The following is a 17,678-nucleotide window of genomic DNA, read 5'->3' as shown; positions in this document are numbered from 1 at the left end:
TGAATTCACACTCACATCAATCTGTCCCAATTCACACTCACACCAATCAGTTTGAACTCACACTCACATCAATCTGTCCCAATTCACACTCACACCAATCAGTCCCAACTCACACTCACACCAATCAGTTTGAACTCACACTCACATCAATCAATCTCAATTCACACTCACACCAATCAGTCTGAATTCACACTCACATCAATCTGTCCCAATTCACACTCACACCAATCAGTTTGAACTCACACTCACATCAATCTGTCCCAATTCACACTCACACCAATCAGTCCCAACTCACACTCACACCAATCAGTCCCAACTCACACTCACATCAATCAGTCTCAATTCACACTCACACCAATCAGTTTGAACTCACACTCACACCAAACAGTCCCAACTGATACTCACACCAATCAGTCCCAACTCACACCAATCAGTTTGAACACACACTCACACCAATCAGTTTGAACTCACACTCACACCATTCAGTCCCAACTCACACTCACACCAATCAGTCCCAACTCACACTCACACCAATCAGTATGAACTCACACTCACATCAATCAGTCCCAACTCACACTCACACCAATCAGTCCCAACTCACACTCACACCAAACAGTCCCAACTCATACTCACACCAATCAGTCCCAACTCACACTCACATTAATCAGTCCGAACTCACACTCACACCAATCAGTCCGAATTCACACTCACATCAATCAGTCTCAATTCACACTCACACCAATAAGTCTGAATTCACACTCACATCAATCTGTCCCAATTCACACTCACACCAATCACTTTGAACTCACACTCACACCAAACAGTCCCAACTCATACTCACACCAATCGGTCCCAACTCACACTCACACCAATCAGTTTGAACTCACACTCACACCAATCAGTCCCAACTCACACTCACATTAATCAGTCCCAACTCACACTCACATCAATCTGTCCCAATTCACACTCACACCAATCAGTCCCAACTCACACTCACACCAATCAGTCCCAACTCACACTCACACCAATCAGTCCGAACTCACACTCACATCAATCAGTCTCAATTCACACTCACACCAATCAGTCTGAATTCACACTCACATCAATCTGTCCCAATTCACACTCACACCAATCAGTTTGAACTCACACTCACACCAATCAGTCCCAACTCACACTCACACCAAACAGTCTCAACTCATACTCACACCAATCAGTTCCAACTCACACTCACACCAATCAGTCCCAACTCACACTCACACCAATCAGTTTGAACTCACACTCACACCAATCAGTCCCAACTCACACTCATATTAATCAGTCCCAACTCAGACTCACACCAATCAGTCCCAACTCACACTCACACCATTCAGTCCCAACTCACACTCACACCAATCAGTCCCAACTCACACTCACACCAATCAGTCCCAACTCACACTCACATCAATCAGTCTCAATTCACACTCACACCAATCAGTTTGAACTCACACTCACACCAAACAGTCCCAACTGATACTCACACCAATCAGTCCCAACTCACACCAGTCAGTTTGAACACACACTCACACCAATCAGTTTGAACTCACACTCACACCATTCAGTCCCAACTCACACTCACACCAATCAGTCCGAATTCACACTCACATCAATCAGTCCCAACTCACACTCACACCAATCAGTACGAACTCACACTCACATCAATCAGTCCCAACTCACACTCACACCAATCAGTCCCAACTCACACTCACACCAAACAGTCCCAACTCACACCAATCAGTCCCAACTCACACTCACATTAAACAGTCCGAACTCACACTCACACCAATCAGTCCGAATTCACACTCACATCAATCAGTCTCAATTCACACTCACACCAATCAGTCTGAATTCACACTCACATCAATCTGTCCCAATTCACACTCACACCAATCAGTTTGAACTCACACTCACACCAAACAGTCCCAACTCATTCTCACACCAATCAGTCCCAACTCACACTCACACCAATCAGTTTGAACTCACACTCACACCAATCAGTCCCAACTCACAGTCACACCAATCAGTCCCAACTCACACTCACACCAATCAGCCCCAACTCACACTCACACCAATCAATCCCAACTCACACTCACACCAATCAGTTTGAACTCACACTCACACCAATCAGTCCACAAAAAGCAGGACAAATCCAATCCGGCCAATTACCACCCCATCAGTCTACTCTCAATCATCAACAAAGTGATGGAAGGTGTCGTCGACAGTGCTATCAAGCGGCACTTACTCACCAATAACCTGCTCACCGATGCTCAGTTTGGGTTCCGCCAGGACCACTCGGCTCCAGACCTCATTACAGCCTTGGTCCAAACATGGACAAAAGAGCTGAATTCCAGAGGTGAGGTGAGAGTGACTGCCCTTGACATCAAGGCAGCATTTGACTGAGTGTGGCACCAAGGAGCCCTAGTAAAATTGAAATCAATGGGAATCAGGGGGAAAACTCTCCAGTGGCTGGAGTCATACCGAGCACAAAGGAAGATGGTAGTGGTTGTTGGAGGCCAATCATCTCAGCCCCGGACATTGCTGCAGGAGTTCCTCAGGGCAGTGTCCTAGGCCCAACCATCTTCAGCTGCTTCATCAATGACCTTCCCTCCATCATAAGGTCAGAAATGGGGATGTTTGCTGATGACTGCACAGTGTTCAGTTCCATTCGCAACCCCTCAGATAATGAAGCAGTCCGAGCCCGCATGCAGCAACAGCTGGACAACATCCAGGCTTGGGCTGATAAGTGGCAAGTAACATTCGCGCCAGATAAGTGCCAGGCAATGACCATCTCCAAAAAGAGAGAGTCTAACCACCTCCCCTTGACATTCAACAGCATTACCATCGCCGAATCCCCCACCATCAACATCCTGGGGGTCACCATTGACCAGAAACTTAACTGGACCAGCCATATAAATACTGTGGCTACGAGAGCAGGTCAGAGGCTGGGTATTCTGCGGCGAGTGACTCACCTCCTGACTCCCCAAAGCCTTTCCACCATCGACAAGGCACAAGTCAGGAGTGTGATGGAATACTCTCCACTTGCTTGGATGAGTGCAGCTCCAACAACACTCAAGAAGCTCGACACCATCCAAGATAAAGCAGCCCGCTTGATTAGCACCCCATCCACCACCCCAAACATTCACTCCCTTCACCACCGGTGCACTGTGGCTGCAGTGTGGACCATCCACAGGATGCACTGCAGCAACTCGCCAAGGCTTCTTCGACAGCACCTCCCAAACCCACGACCTCTACCACCTAGAAGGACAAAAGCAGCAGGCGCATGGGAACAACACCACCTGCACGTTCCCCTCCAATTCACACACCGTCCCGACTTGGAAATATATCACCGTTCCTTCATTGTCGCTGGGTCAAAATCCTGGAACTCCCTTCCTAACAGCACTGTGGGAGAACCTTCACCACACGGACTGCAGCGGTTCAAGAAGGCGGCTCACCACCACCTTCTCAAGGGCAATTAGGGATGGGCAATAAATGCCGGCCTCGCCAGCGACGCCCACATCCCATGGATGAATGAAAAAAACCTCACACTCACACCAATCAGCCCCAACTCACACTCACACCAATCAATCCCAACTCACACTCACACCAATCAGCCCCAACTCACACTCACACCAATCAACCCCAACTCACACTCACACCAATCAATCCCAACTCACACTCACACCAATCAGTTTGAACTCACACTCACACCAATAAGTCCGAACTCACACTCACATCAATCAGTCCCAACTCACACTCACACCAATCAGTTTGAACTCACACTCACACCAATCAGTCCCAACTCACACTCACACTAAACAGTCCCAACTCATACTCACACCAATCAGTCCCAACTCACACTCACATTAATCAGTCCGAACTCACACTCACACCAATCAGTCTGAATTCACACTCACATCAATCTGTCCCAATTCACACTCACACCAATCAGTTTGAACTCACACTCACACCAATCAGTCCCAACTCACACTCACACCAATCAGTCCGAACTCACACTCACATCAATCAGTCTCAATTCACACTCACACCAATCAGTTTGAACTCACACTCACATCAATCAATCTCAATTCACACTCACACCAATCAGTCTGAATTCACACTCACATCAATCTGTCCCAATTCACACTCACACCAATCAGTTTGAACTCACACTCACATCAATCTGTCCCAATTCACACTCACACCAATCAGTCCCAACTCACACTCACACCAATCAGTTTGAACTCACACTCACATCAATCAATCTCAATTCACACTCACACCAATCAGTCTGAATTCACACTCACATCAATCTGTCCCAATTCACACTCACACCAATCAGTTTGAACTCACACTCACATCAATCTGTCCCAATTCACACTCACACCAATCAGTCCCAACTCACACTCACACCAATCAGTCCCAACTCACACTCACATCAATCAGTCTCAATTCACACTCACACCAATCAGTTTGAACTCACACTCACACCAAACAGTCCCAACTGATACTCACACCAATCAGTCCCAACTCACACCAATCAGTTTGAACACACACTCACACCAATCAGTTTGAACTCACACTCACACCATTCAGTCCCAACTCACACTCACACCAATCAGTCCCAACTCACACTCACACCAATCAGTATGAACTCACACTCACATCAATCAGTCCCAACTCACACTCACACCAATCAGTCCCAACTCACACTCACACCAAACAGTCCCAACTCATACTCACACCAATCAGTCCCAACTCACACTCACATTAATCAGTCCGAACTCACACTCACACCAATCAGTCCGATTTCACACTCACATCAATCAGTCTCAATTCACACTCACACCAATAAGTCTGAATTCACACTCACATCAATCTGTCCCAATTCACACTCACACCAATCACTTTGAACTCACACTCACACCAAACAGTCCCAACTCATACTCACACCAATCGGTCCCAACTCACACTCACACCAATCAGTTTGAACTCACACTCAAACCAATCAGTTTGAACTCACACTCACACCAATCAGTCCCAACTCACACTCACATTAATCAGTCCGAACTCACACTCACATCAATCAGTCTCAATTCACACTCACACAAATCAGTTTGAAATCACACTCACATCAATCAGTCTCAATTCACACTCACACCAATCAGTCTGAATTCACACTCACATCAATCTGTCCCAATTCACACTCACACCAATCAGTTTGAACTCACACTCACACCAATCAGTCCCAACTCACACTCACACCAAACAGTCTCAACTCATACTCACACCAATCAGTTCCAACTCACACTCACACCAATCAGTCCCAACTCACACTCATATTAATCAGTCCCAACTCAGACTCACACCAATCAGTCCCAACTCAGACTCACACCAATCAGTCCGAACTCACACTCACATCAATCAGTCTCAATTCACACTCACACCAATCAGTTTGAACTCACACTCACATCAATCAGTCTCAATTCACACTCACACCAATCAGTCCCAACTCACACTCACACCAATCAGTCCCAACTCACACTCACATTAATCAGTCCGAACTCACACTCACACCAATCAGTCCGAATTCACACTCACATCAATCAGTCTCAATTCACACTCACATCAATCAGTCTGAATTCACACTCACATCAATCTGTCCCAATTCACACTCACACCAATCAGTTTGAACTCACACTCACACCAAACAGTCCCAACTCATACTCACACCAATCAGTCCCAACTCACACTCACACCAATCAGTTTGAACTCACACTCACACCAATCAGTTTGAACTCACACTCACACCAATCAGTCCCAACTCACAGTCAAACCAATCAGTCCCAACTCACACTCACACCAATCAATCCCAACTCACACTCACACCAATCAGTTTGAACTCACACTCACACCAATCAGTCCACAAAAAGCAGGACAAATCCAATCCGGCCAATTACCACCCCATCAGTCTACTCTCAATCATCAGCAAAGTGATGGAAGGTGTCGTCGACAGTGCTATCAAGCGGCACTTACTCACCAATAACCTGCTCACTGATGCTCAGTTTGGGTTCCGCCAGGACCACTCGGCTCCAGACCTCATTATAGCCTTGGTCCAAACATGGACAAAAGAGCTGAATTCCAGAGGTGAGGTGAGAGTGACTGCACTTGACATCAAGGCAGCATTTGACCGAGTGTGGCACCAAGGAGCCCTAGTAAAATTGAAATCAATGGGAATCAGGGGGAAAACTCTCCAGTGGCTGGAGTCATACCGAGCACAAAGGAAGGTGGTAATGGTTGTTGGAGGCCAATCATCTCAGCCCCGGACATTGCTACAGGGGTTCCTCAGGGCAGTGTCCTAGGCCCAACCATCTTCAGCTGCTTCATCAATGACCTTTCCTCCATCATAAGGTCAGAAATGGGGATGTTTGCTGATGACTGCACAGTGTTCAGTTCCATTCGCAACCCCTCAGAAGCAGTCCGAGCCCGCATGCAGCAAGACCTGGACAACATCCAGGCTTGGGATGATAAGTGGCAAGTAACATTCGCGCCAGATAAGTGCCAGGCAATGACCATCTCCAACAAGAGAGAGTCTAACCACCTCCCCTTGACATTCAACAGCATTACCATCGCCGAATCCCCCACCATCAACATCATTGACCAGAAACTTAACTGGACCAGCCATATAAATACTGTGGCTGCGAGAGCAGGTCAGAGGCTGGGTATTCTGTGGCGAGTGACTCACCTCCTGACTCCCCAAAGCCTTTCCACCATCTACAAGGCACAAGTCAGGAGTGTGATGGAATACTCTCCACTTGCCTGGAAGAGTGCAGCTCCAACAACACTCAAGAAGCTCGACACCAACCAGGACAAAGCAGCCCGCTTGATTGGCACCCCATCCACCACCCTAAACATTCACTCCCTTCACCACCGGCGCACTGTGGCTGCAGTGTTTACCATCCACAGGATGCACTGCAGCAACTCGCCAAGGCTTCTTCGACAGCACCTCCCAAACCCACGACCTCTACCACCTAGAAGGAGAAGGGCAGCAGGCACATGGGAACAACACCACCTGCACGTTCCCCTCCGAGTCACACACCATCCCGACTTGGAAATATATCGCCGTTCCTTCATCGTCGCTGGGTCAAAATCCTGGAACTCCCTTCCTAACAGCACTGTGGGAGAACCGTCACCACACGGACTGCAGCGGTTCAAGAAGGCGGCTCACCACCACCTTCTCAAGGGCAATTAGGGATGGGCAATAAATGCCGGCCTCGCCAGTGACGCCCACATCCCATGAACGAATTAAAAAAAACTCACACTCACACCAATCAATCCCAACTCACACTCACACCAATCAGTCCCAACTCACACTCACACCAATCAATCCCAACTCACACTCACACCAATCAGTCCCAACTCACACTCACACCAATCAGTCCCAACTCACACTCACACCAATCAATCCCAACTCACACTCACACCAATCAGTCCCAACTCACACTCACACCAAACAGTCCCAACTCACACTCACACCAAACAGTCCCAACTCACACTCACACCAAACAGTCCCAACTCACACTCACAACAATAAGTTTGAACTCACAATCACAGCAATCAGCCCCAACTCACACTCACACCAATCAGTCCCAATCCACACTCACACCAAACAGTCCCAACTCACACTCGCAACAATAAGTTTGAACCCACACTCACACCAATCAGCCCCAATTCACACTCACACCAATCAATCCCAATTCACACTCACACCAAACAGTCCCAATTCACCCCACACTCACGCCAATCAGTCCCAACTCACTCTCACACCAATCAGTCCCAACTCACACTCATACCAATCAGTTTGAACTCACACTCACACCAATGAGAACCAACTCACACTCACACCAATCAGTCCCAACTCACACTCATACCAATCAGTTTGAACTCACACTCACACCAATGAGAACCAACTCACACTCACACCAAACAGTCCCAACTGATACTCACACCAAACAGTCCCAACTCACACTCACACCAAACAGTCCCAACTCACATTCACACCAATCAGTTTGAACTCACACTCACACCAATCAGCCCCAACTCACACTCAGACCAATCAATCTCAATTCACACTCACGCCAATCAGTCCCAACTCACACTCACACCAATCAGTCCCAACTCACACTCACACCAAACGGTCCCAACTCACACTCAAACCAATCAGTTTGAACTCACACTCACACCAATCAGCCCCAACTCACACTCAGACCAATCAATCGCAATTCACACTCACGCCAATCAGTCCCAACTCACACTCACACCAATCAGTCCCAACTCACACTCACACCAAACAGTCCCAACTCACACTCAAACCAATCAGTTTGAACTCACACTCACACCAATCAGTCCCAACTCACACTCACACCAATCAGTCCCAACTCACACTCACACCAAACAGTCCCAACTCACACTCACACCAAACAGTCCCAACTCACACTCACACCAAACAGTCCCAACTCACACTCAAACCAATCAGTTTGAACTCACACTCACACCTATTAGTCCCAACTCACACTCACACTAATCAATCCCAATTCACACTCACGCCAATCAGTCACAACTCACCCCGCAATCTCACCAATCAGCCCCAACTCACTCTCACACCAAACAGTCCCAACTCACACTCATGCCAATGAGACCCAACTCACACTCACACCAAACAGCCCAACTCACACCAATCAGTCACGACTCACACTCACTCTAATCAGACCCGACTCACACTCATGCCAATCAGTCCAAAACACCAATCAGTCCCAAATCACACTCACACCAAACAGTCCCAACTCACACTCACACCATTCAGTCCCAACTCACACTCACTCACACCAATCAGTCCCGACTCACACTCACTCTAATCAGACCCGACTCACACTCATGCCAATCAGTCCAAAACACCAATCAGTCCCAAATCACACTCACACCAAACAGTCCCAACTCACACTCACACCATTCAGTCCCAACTCACACTCACTCACGTCAATCAGTCCCAACTCACACTCACACTCACACCAATCAGCCCCAACTCACACTCACACCAAACAGTCCCAACTCACACTCACACCATTCAGTCCCAACTCACACTCACTCACGTCAATCAGTCCCAACTCACACTCACACTCACACCATTCAGTCCCAACTCACAGTCTCTGACTTGGTTATGCTAGAACTGTATAAAACACTAGTTAGGCCACAGCTTGAGTACTGTGTACAGTTCTGGTCACCACATTACAGGAAAGATGTGATTGCACTAGAGAGGGTACAGAGGAGATTTACGAGGATGTTACCAGGGCTGGAGAATTTTAGCTATGAGGAAAGATTGGATAGGCTGGGGTTGTTCTCATTGCAACAGAGGAGGCTGAGGGGAGATTTAATTGAGGTGTACAAAATTATGACAGGACTACACAGAGTGGATAGGAAGGACCTATTTCCCTTAGCAGAGGGGTCAGTGACCAGGGGGCACAGATTTAAAGTAATTGGTAGAAGGATTAGAGGGGAGCTGAGGAAAGTTTTTTTCCCCCAGAGGGTGGTGGGGGTCTGGAACTCACTTCCTGAAAGGGTGGGAGAGGCAGAAACCCTCAACTCATTTAAAAAGTACCTGGATGTGCACCTGAAGGGCTGTAACCTACAGGGATAGGGACCAAGTGCTGGAGAGTGGGATTAAGCTGGGTGGCTCTTTTTCGGCCAGCACAGACACGATGGGCCGAATGGCCTCCTTCTGTGCCATAATATGAATGCATGACTCCCCAGTACACTCACACTCGTCCACACCAATCCGTACACTTCCCCAGTACACTCATATTCACCCACACCACCTGTACGTTATCCAGTACACTCACACACACCATTGTGTGCATTCACCAGTACACTCACAATCACCCACATCAAACTGTACACTCCCCCAGTACACTCACAATCACCCACACCAATCTGTACACTCCCCCAGTACACTCACAATCACCCACACCAATCTGTACACTCCCCAGTACACTCACAATCACCCACACCAATCTGTACACTCCCCCAGTACACTCACAATCACCCACACCAATCTGTACACTCCCCAGTACACTCACAATCACCCACACCAATCTGTACACTCCCCCAGTACACTCACAATCACCCACACCAATCTGTACACTCCCCAGTACACTCACAATCACCCACACCAATCTGTACACTCCCCCAGTACACTCACAATCACCCACACCAATCTGTACACTCCCCAGTACACTCACAATCACCCACACCAATCTGTACACTCCCCAGTACACTCACAATCACCCACACCAATCTGTACACTCCCCCAGTACACTCACAATCACCCACACCAATCTGTACACTCCCCAGTACACTCACAATCACCCACACCAATCTGTACACTCCCCCAGTACACTCACAATCACCCACACCAATCTGTACACTCCCCCAGTACACTCACAATCACCCACACCAATCTGTACACTCCCCCAGTACACTCACAATCACCCACACCAATCTGTACACTCCCCCAGTACACTCACAATCACCCACACCAATCTGTACACTCCCCAGTACACTCACAATCACCCACACCAATCTGTACACTCCCCCAGTACACTCACAATCACCCACACCAATCTGTACACTCCCCCAGTACACTCACAATCACCCACACCAATCTGTACACTCCCCAGTACACTCACAATCACCCACACCAATCTGTACACTCCCCCAGTACACTCACAATCACCCACACCAATCTGTACACTCCCCCAGTACACTCACAATCACCCACACCAATCTGGACACTCCCCAGTACACTCAAAATCACCCACACCAATCTGTACACTCCCCAGTACACTCACAATCACCCACACCAATCTGTACACTCCCCCAGTACACTCACAATCACCCACACCAATCTGTACACTCCCCAGTACACTCACAATCACCCACACCAATCTGTACACTCCCCCAGTACACTCACAATCACCCACACCAATCTGTACACTCCCCCAGTACACTCACAATCACCCACACCAATCTGTACACTCCCCAGTACACTCACAATCACCCACACCAATCTGTACACTCCCCAGTACACTCACAATCACCCACACCAATCTGTACACTCCCCCAGTACACTCACAATCACCCACACCAATCTGTACACTCCCCAGTACACTCACAATCACCCACACCAATCTGTACACTCCCCCAGTACACTCACAATCACCCACACCAATCTGTACACTCCCCCAGTACACTCACAATCACCCACACCAATCTGTACACTCCCCCATACTCACCAACACGGATTTGGATATTCCTGCCTGTGGATGGGTCCTTGAGGCTGTCTATCGATTGGACCATGTCCAGTGCCATGTCACAGATGTTGTGGGCATGATATTTGGTTTTCTCCGGGACTCCGGCTACCACCATATAGGCATCTCCGATAGTCTCCACCTGTCAACATCAGGGAAATCAGAGAAATGGTCAGGGTCAGCCTGAGAGAAGAAAGGACAGCAGACCCGGGGCTGGCCCAGACACAACCTGTCTACTGGGGTCAGACCCTCTCTCGTCCTGTCCACTGGGGTCAGACCCTCACACCCTGTCTACTGGGCTCAGACCCTCTCACACCCTGTCTACTGGGATCAGACCCTCACACCCTGTCTACTGGGCTCAGACCCTCTCACACCCTGTCTACTGGGATCAGACCCTCACACCCTGTCTACTGGGCTCAGACCCTCTCTCACCCTGTCAACTGGGATCAGACCCTCACACCCTGTCTACTGGGCTCAGACCCTCTCACACCCTGTCTACTGGGCTCAGACCCTCTCACACCCTGTCTACTGGGATCAGACCCTCACACCCTGTCTACTGGGCTCAGACCCTCACACCCTGTCTACTGGGCTCAGACCCTCTCACACCCTGTCTACTGGGATCAGACCCTCACACCCTGTCTACTGGGCTCAGACCCTCTCACACCCTGTCTACTGGGATCAGACCCTCTCACACCCTGTCTACTGGGGTCAGACCCTCTCACACCCTGCCTACTGGGGTCAGACCCTCTCACACCCTGTCTACTGGGGTCAGACCCTCTCTCACCCTGTCTACTGGGGTCAGACCCTCTCTCACCCTGTCTACTGGGCTCAGACCCTCTCACACCCTGTCTACTGGGCTCAGACCCTCTCACACCCTGTCTACTGGGGTCAGACCCTCTCTCACCCTGTCTACTGGGGTCAGACCCTCTCACACCCTGTCTACTGGGGTCAGACCCTCTCACACCCTGCCTACTGGGGTCAGGCCCTCTCTCACCCTGTCTCCTGGGGTCAGACTCTCTCCCACCCTGTCTCCTGGGGTCAGACCCTCACATACACTGTCTACTGAGCTCAGACCCTCTCTCGTCCTGTCTACTGGGGTCAGACCACCTCACACACTGTCCACTGGGGTCAGACCCTCTCTCACCCTGTCTACTGGGGTCAGACCCTCTCTCACCCTGTCCACTGGGGTCAGACCCTCTCTCACCCTGTCTCCTGGGGTCAGACCCTCGCTCACCTTGTCTACTGAGCTCAGACCCTCTCACACCCTGTCTCCTGGGCTCAGACCCTCTCTCATCCTGCCTACTGGGGTCAGACTCTCTCTCGTCCTGTCTACTGTGGTCAGACTCTCTCTCGTCCTGTCTACTGGGGTCAGACCCTCTCTCACCCTGTCTCCTGGGGTCAGACCCTCTCTCACCCTGTCTACTGGGGTCAGACCCTCTCTCACCCTGTCTACTGAGGTCAGACTCTCTCTCACCCTGTCTACTGGGGTCAGACCCTCTCTCACCCTGTCTACTGGGGTCAGACCCTCTCTCACCCTGTCTCCTGGGGTCAGACCCTCTCTCACCCTGTCTACTGGGGTCAGACTCTCTCTCGTCCTGTCTACTGGGGTCAGGCCCTCTCTCACCCTGTCTTCTGGGGTCAGACCCTCTCTCACCCTGTCTATTGGGGTCAGACCCTCTCACACCCTGCCTACTGAGGTCAGACCCTCTCACACCCTGCCTACTGGGGTCAGACCCTCTCACACCCTGTCTACTGGGGTCAGACCCTCTCACACCCTGTCTACAGGGGTCAGACCCTCTCTCATCCTGTCTACTGGGGTCAGACCCTCTCTCACCCTGTCTACTGGGGTCAGACCCTCTCACACCCTGCCTACTGGGGTCAGACCCTTTCTCACCCTGTCTACTGTGGTCAGACTCTCTCTCGTCCTGTCTACTGGGGTCAGACCCTCTCACACCCTGTCTACTGGGGTCAGACCCTCTCTCACCCTGTCTACTGGGGTCAGACCCTCTCACACCCTGTCTACAGGGGTCAGACCCTCTCTCACCCTGTCTACTGGGGTCAGACCCTCTCTCACCCTGTCTACTGGGGTCAGACCCTCTCTCACCCTGTCTACTGGGGTCACACCCTCTCACACCCTGTCTACTGTGGTCAGACTCTCTCTCGTCCTGTCTACTGGGGTCAGACCCTCTCTCATCCTGTCTACCGTGGTCAGACTCTCTCTCATCCTGTCTACTGGGGTCAGACCCTCTCTCACCCTGTCTACTGGGGTCAGACCCTCTCTCACCCTGTCTCCTGGGGTCAGACCCTCTCTCACCCTGTCTACTGGGGTCAGACTCTCTCTCGTCCTGTCTACTGGGGTCAGGCCCTCTCTCACCCTGTCTACTGGGGTCAGACCCTCTCTCACCCTGTCTACTGGGGTCAGACCCTCTCACACCCTGCCTACTGGGGTCAGACCCTCTCACACCCTGTCTACTGGGGTCAGACCCTCTCTCACCCTGTCTACTGGGGTCAGACCCTCTCTCACCCTGTCTACTGAGGTCAGACTCTCTCTCACCCTGTCTACTGGGGTCAGACCCTCTCTCACCCTGTCTACTGGGGTCAGACCCTCTCTCACCCTGTCTCCTGGGGTCAGACCCTCTCTCACCCTGTCTACTGGGGTCAGACTCTCTCTCACCCTGTCTACTGGGGTCAGACCCTCTCTCACCCTGTCTACTGGGGTCAGACCCTCTCACACCCTGCCTACTGAGGTCAGACCCTCTCACACCCTGTCTACTGGGGTCAGACCCTCTCTCGTCCTGTCTACTGGGGTCAGGCCCTCTCTCACCCTGTCTACTGGGGTCAGACCCTCTCTCACCCTGTCTACTGGGGTCAGACCCTCTCACACCCTGCCTACTGGGGTCAGACCCTCTCACACCGAGCCGAGCGGAGGGAGCGTCCGATAAAAGGCGGGATTTCAGAGCGCTGAGAGGAGCCGAGCCGAGCGGAGGGAGCGTCCGATAAAAGGCGGGATTTCAGAGCGCTGAGAACAGCTGAGAGGAGCCGAGCCGAGCGGAGGGAGCGTCCGATAAAAGGCGGGATTTCAGAGCGCTGAGAACAGCTGAGAGGAGCCGAGCCGAGCGGAGGGAGCGTCCGATAAAAGGCGGGATTTCAGAGCGCTGAGAGGAGCCGAGCCGAGCGGAGGGAGCGTCCGATAAAAGGCGGGATTTCAGAGCGCTGAGAGGAGCCGAGCCGAGCGGAGGGAGCGTCCGATAAAAGGCGGGATTTCAGAGCGCTGAGAGGAGCCGAGCCGAGCGGAGGGAGCGTCCGATAAAAGGCGGGATTTCAGAGCGCTGAGAGGAGCCGAGCCGAGTGGAGCTGCGACCGAGTTCGAAGTGACGTCAGGAATCAGATCGGGACGCGACACAGGGGAGGCACCTGATTGGTGAGTAGGTTCAGGTGAGTATTTCTACTTATCGACAGTAACTAAAGTAAAAGGAAAGGGAAGGTCTGCAGGTCTTATAGGAAGTAGCGTTTATTTTTTAGTGAATCAAGGTCCCTAGTGTAGTTAACATTCTCTAAATTGAGAACAATTTAAAGGAGTAAACTCCTTAGAGGGAGTGGTAAGTAGTTTTTCTTTCCTTTTTTTTTCTCTTGACATTGTAGTTGTTCTTGAGCTAATTTAAGGGTTAAGTCATGGCAGGAGATCCCAGGGCCGTGTCATGTTCCTCTTGTGGGATGTGGGAATTCAGGGCTCCTTCCTGTATCCCTGATTCCTTCACCTGCGGGAAGTGTGTCCAGCTGCAGCTATTGTTTGACCGCTTGACGGCTCTGGAGCTGCGGATGGATTCACTTTGGAGCATCCGCGATGCTGAGAAAGTCGTGGATAGCACGTTCAGTGAGTTGGTCACACCGCAGATAAAAATTACTGAGGGAGATAGTGAATGGGTGACCAACAGACAGAGGAAGTGTAGGAAGGCAGTGCAGGGGTCCCCTGCGGTCATCTCCCTCCAAAACAGGTATACCGTTTTGGATACTGTTGGGGGAGATGGCTCACCAGGGGAAGGTGGCAGTGGCCAGGTTCATGGCACCGTGGCTGGCTCTGCTGCACAGGAGGGCAGGAAAAAGAGTGGCAGAGCTATAGTGATAGGGGACTCGATTGTAAGGGGAATAGACAGGCGTTTCTGCGGACGCAACCGAGACTCCAGGATGGTATGTTGCCTCCCTGGTGCAAGGGTCAAGGATGTCTCGGAGCGGCTGCAGGACATTCTGGAGGGGGAGGGTGAACAGCCAGTTGTCGTGGTGCATATAGGCACCAACGATATAGGTAAAAAACAGGATGAGGTCCTACAAGCTGAATTTAGGGAGTTAGGAGTTAAACTAAAGAGTAGGACCTCAAAGGTAGTAATCTCAGGATTGCTACCAGTGCCACGGGCTAGTCAGAGTAGGAATGACAGGATAGCTAAGATGAATACGTGGCTTGAGAGATGGTGCAAGAGGGAGGGATTCAAATTCCTGGGCCATTGGAACCGGTTCTGGGGGAGGTGGGACCAGTACAAATTGGACGGTCTGCATCTGGGCAGGACTGGAACCAATGTCCTAGGGGGAGTGTTTGCTAGTGCTGTTGGGGAGGGTTTAAACTAATGTGGCAGGGGGATGGGAACCGATGCAGGAAGTCAGTGGGAAATAAAGTGGTGACAGAAACAAAAGGCAGTAAGGGAGAGTGTACAGAACATGACCGGACAGATGGTCTGAGAAAGCAGGGCAAAGACCAAGGGAAGACTAGATTAAACTGCATTTATTTCAATGCAAGAAGTCTGATGGGCAAGGCAGATGAACTCAGGGCATGGATGGGTACATGGGACTGGGATGTTATAGCTATTACTGAAACATGGCTAAGGGAGGGGCAGGACTGGCAGCTCAATGTTCCAGGGTACAGATGCTATAGGAAAGATAGAGCAGGAGGTAAGAGAGGAGGGGGAGTTGCGTTCTTGATTAGGGAGAACATCACGGCAGTAGTGAGAGGGGATATATCCGAGGGTTCGCCCACTGAGTCAATATGGGTAGAACTGAAAAATAAGAAGGGAGAGATCACTTTGATAGGATTGTACTACAGACCCCCAAATAGTCAACGGGAAATTGAGGAGCAAATATGTAAGGAGATTACAGACAGCTGCAAGAAAAATAGGGTGGTAATAGTAGGGGACTTTAACTTTCCCAACATTGACTGGGACAGCCATAGCATTAGGGGCTTGGATGGAGAGAAATTTGTTGAGTGTATTCAGGAGGAATTTCTCATTCAGTATGTGGATGGCCCGACTAGAGAGGGGGCAAAACTTGACCTCCTCTTGGGAAATAAGGAAGGGCAGGTGACAGAAGTGTTAGTGAGGGATCACTTTGGGACCAGTGATCATAATTCCATTAGTTTTAAGATAGCTATGGAGAAGGATAGGTCTGGCCCAAAAGTTAAAATTCTAAATTGGGGAAAGGCCAATTTTGATGGTATTAGACAGGAACTTTCAGAAGTTGATTGGGAGAGTCTGTTGGCAGGCAAAGGGACGTCTGGTAAGTGGGAGGCTTTCAAAAGTGTGTTAACCAGGGTTCAGTGTAAGCACATTCCTTATAAAGTGAAGGGCAAGGCTGGTAGAAGTAGGGAACCTTGGATGACTCGGGAGATTGAGGCACTAGTCAAAAATAAGAAGGAGGCATATGACATGCATAGGCAGCTGGGATCAAGTGGATCCCTTGAAGAGTATAGAGATTGCCGGAGTAGAGTTAAGAGAGAAATCAGGAGGGCAAAAAGGGGATATGAGATTGCTTTGGCAGATCAGGCAAAGGTGAATCCAAAGAGCTTCTACAAATACATAAAGGGCAAAAGGGTAACTAGGGAGAGAGTAGGGCCTCTTAAGGATCAACAAGGTCATCTATGTGCGGAACCACAAGAGATGGGTGAGATCCTGAATGAATATTTCACATCGGTATTTACGGTTGAGAAAGGCATGGATGTTAGGGAACTTGGGGAAATAAATAGTGATGTCTTGAGGAGTGTACATATTACAGAGAGGGAGGTGCTGGAAGTCTTAACGCGCATCAAGGTAGATAAATCTCCGGGACCTGATGAAATGTATCCCAGGACGTTATGGGAGGTTAGGGAGGAAATTGCGGGTCCCCTAGCAGAGATATTTGAATCATCCACCGCTACAGGTGAGGTGCCTGAAGATTGGAGGGTAGCAAATGTTGTGCCTTTGTTTAAGAAGGGCGGCAGGGAAAAGCCTGGGAACTACAGACCAGTGAGCCTGACATCTG

At 50.3% G+C, this 17,678-nt stretch overlaps 1 protein-coding gene across 1 annotated transcript in view; it reads right to left on the bottom strand.

Moving 5' to 3' along the window:
- LOC137311236 (soluble guanylate cyclase 88E-like) overlaps positions 1-17,678 on the bottom strand; it is a gene marked incomplete at both ends in the record, with an annotated part of 310,114 nt that overhangs the window by 278,119 nt on the left and 14,317 nt on the right. Inside the window, one exon of the mRNA XM_067978554.1 lies at positions 11,382-11,538. Coding sequence (XP_067834655.1) covers positions 11,382-11,538 — 157 coding nt within the window. The remainder of the gene's footprint in view (positions 1-11,381; positions 11,539-17,678) is intronic.

The sequence above is a fragment of the Heptranchias perlo genome, unplaced genomic scaffold (genome assembly GCF_035084215.1).
Source record: "Heptranchias perlo isolate sHepPer1 unplaced genomic scaffold, sHepPer1.hap1 HAP1_SCAFFOLD_314, whole genome shotgun sequence".
NCBI lineage: Eukaryota > Metazoa > Chordata > Chondrichthyes > Hexanchiformes > Hexanchidae > Heptranchias > Heptranchias perlo.
The sequence above is the reverse complement of the archived record's forward strand: the minus strand, read 5'-3'. Positions and strand labels throughout refer to the sequence as shown.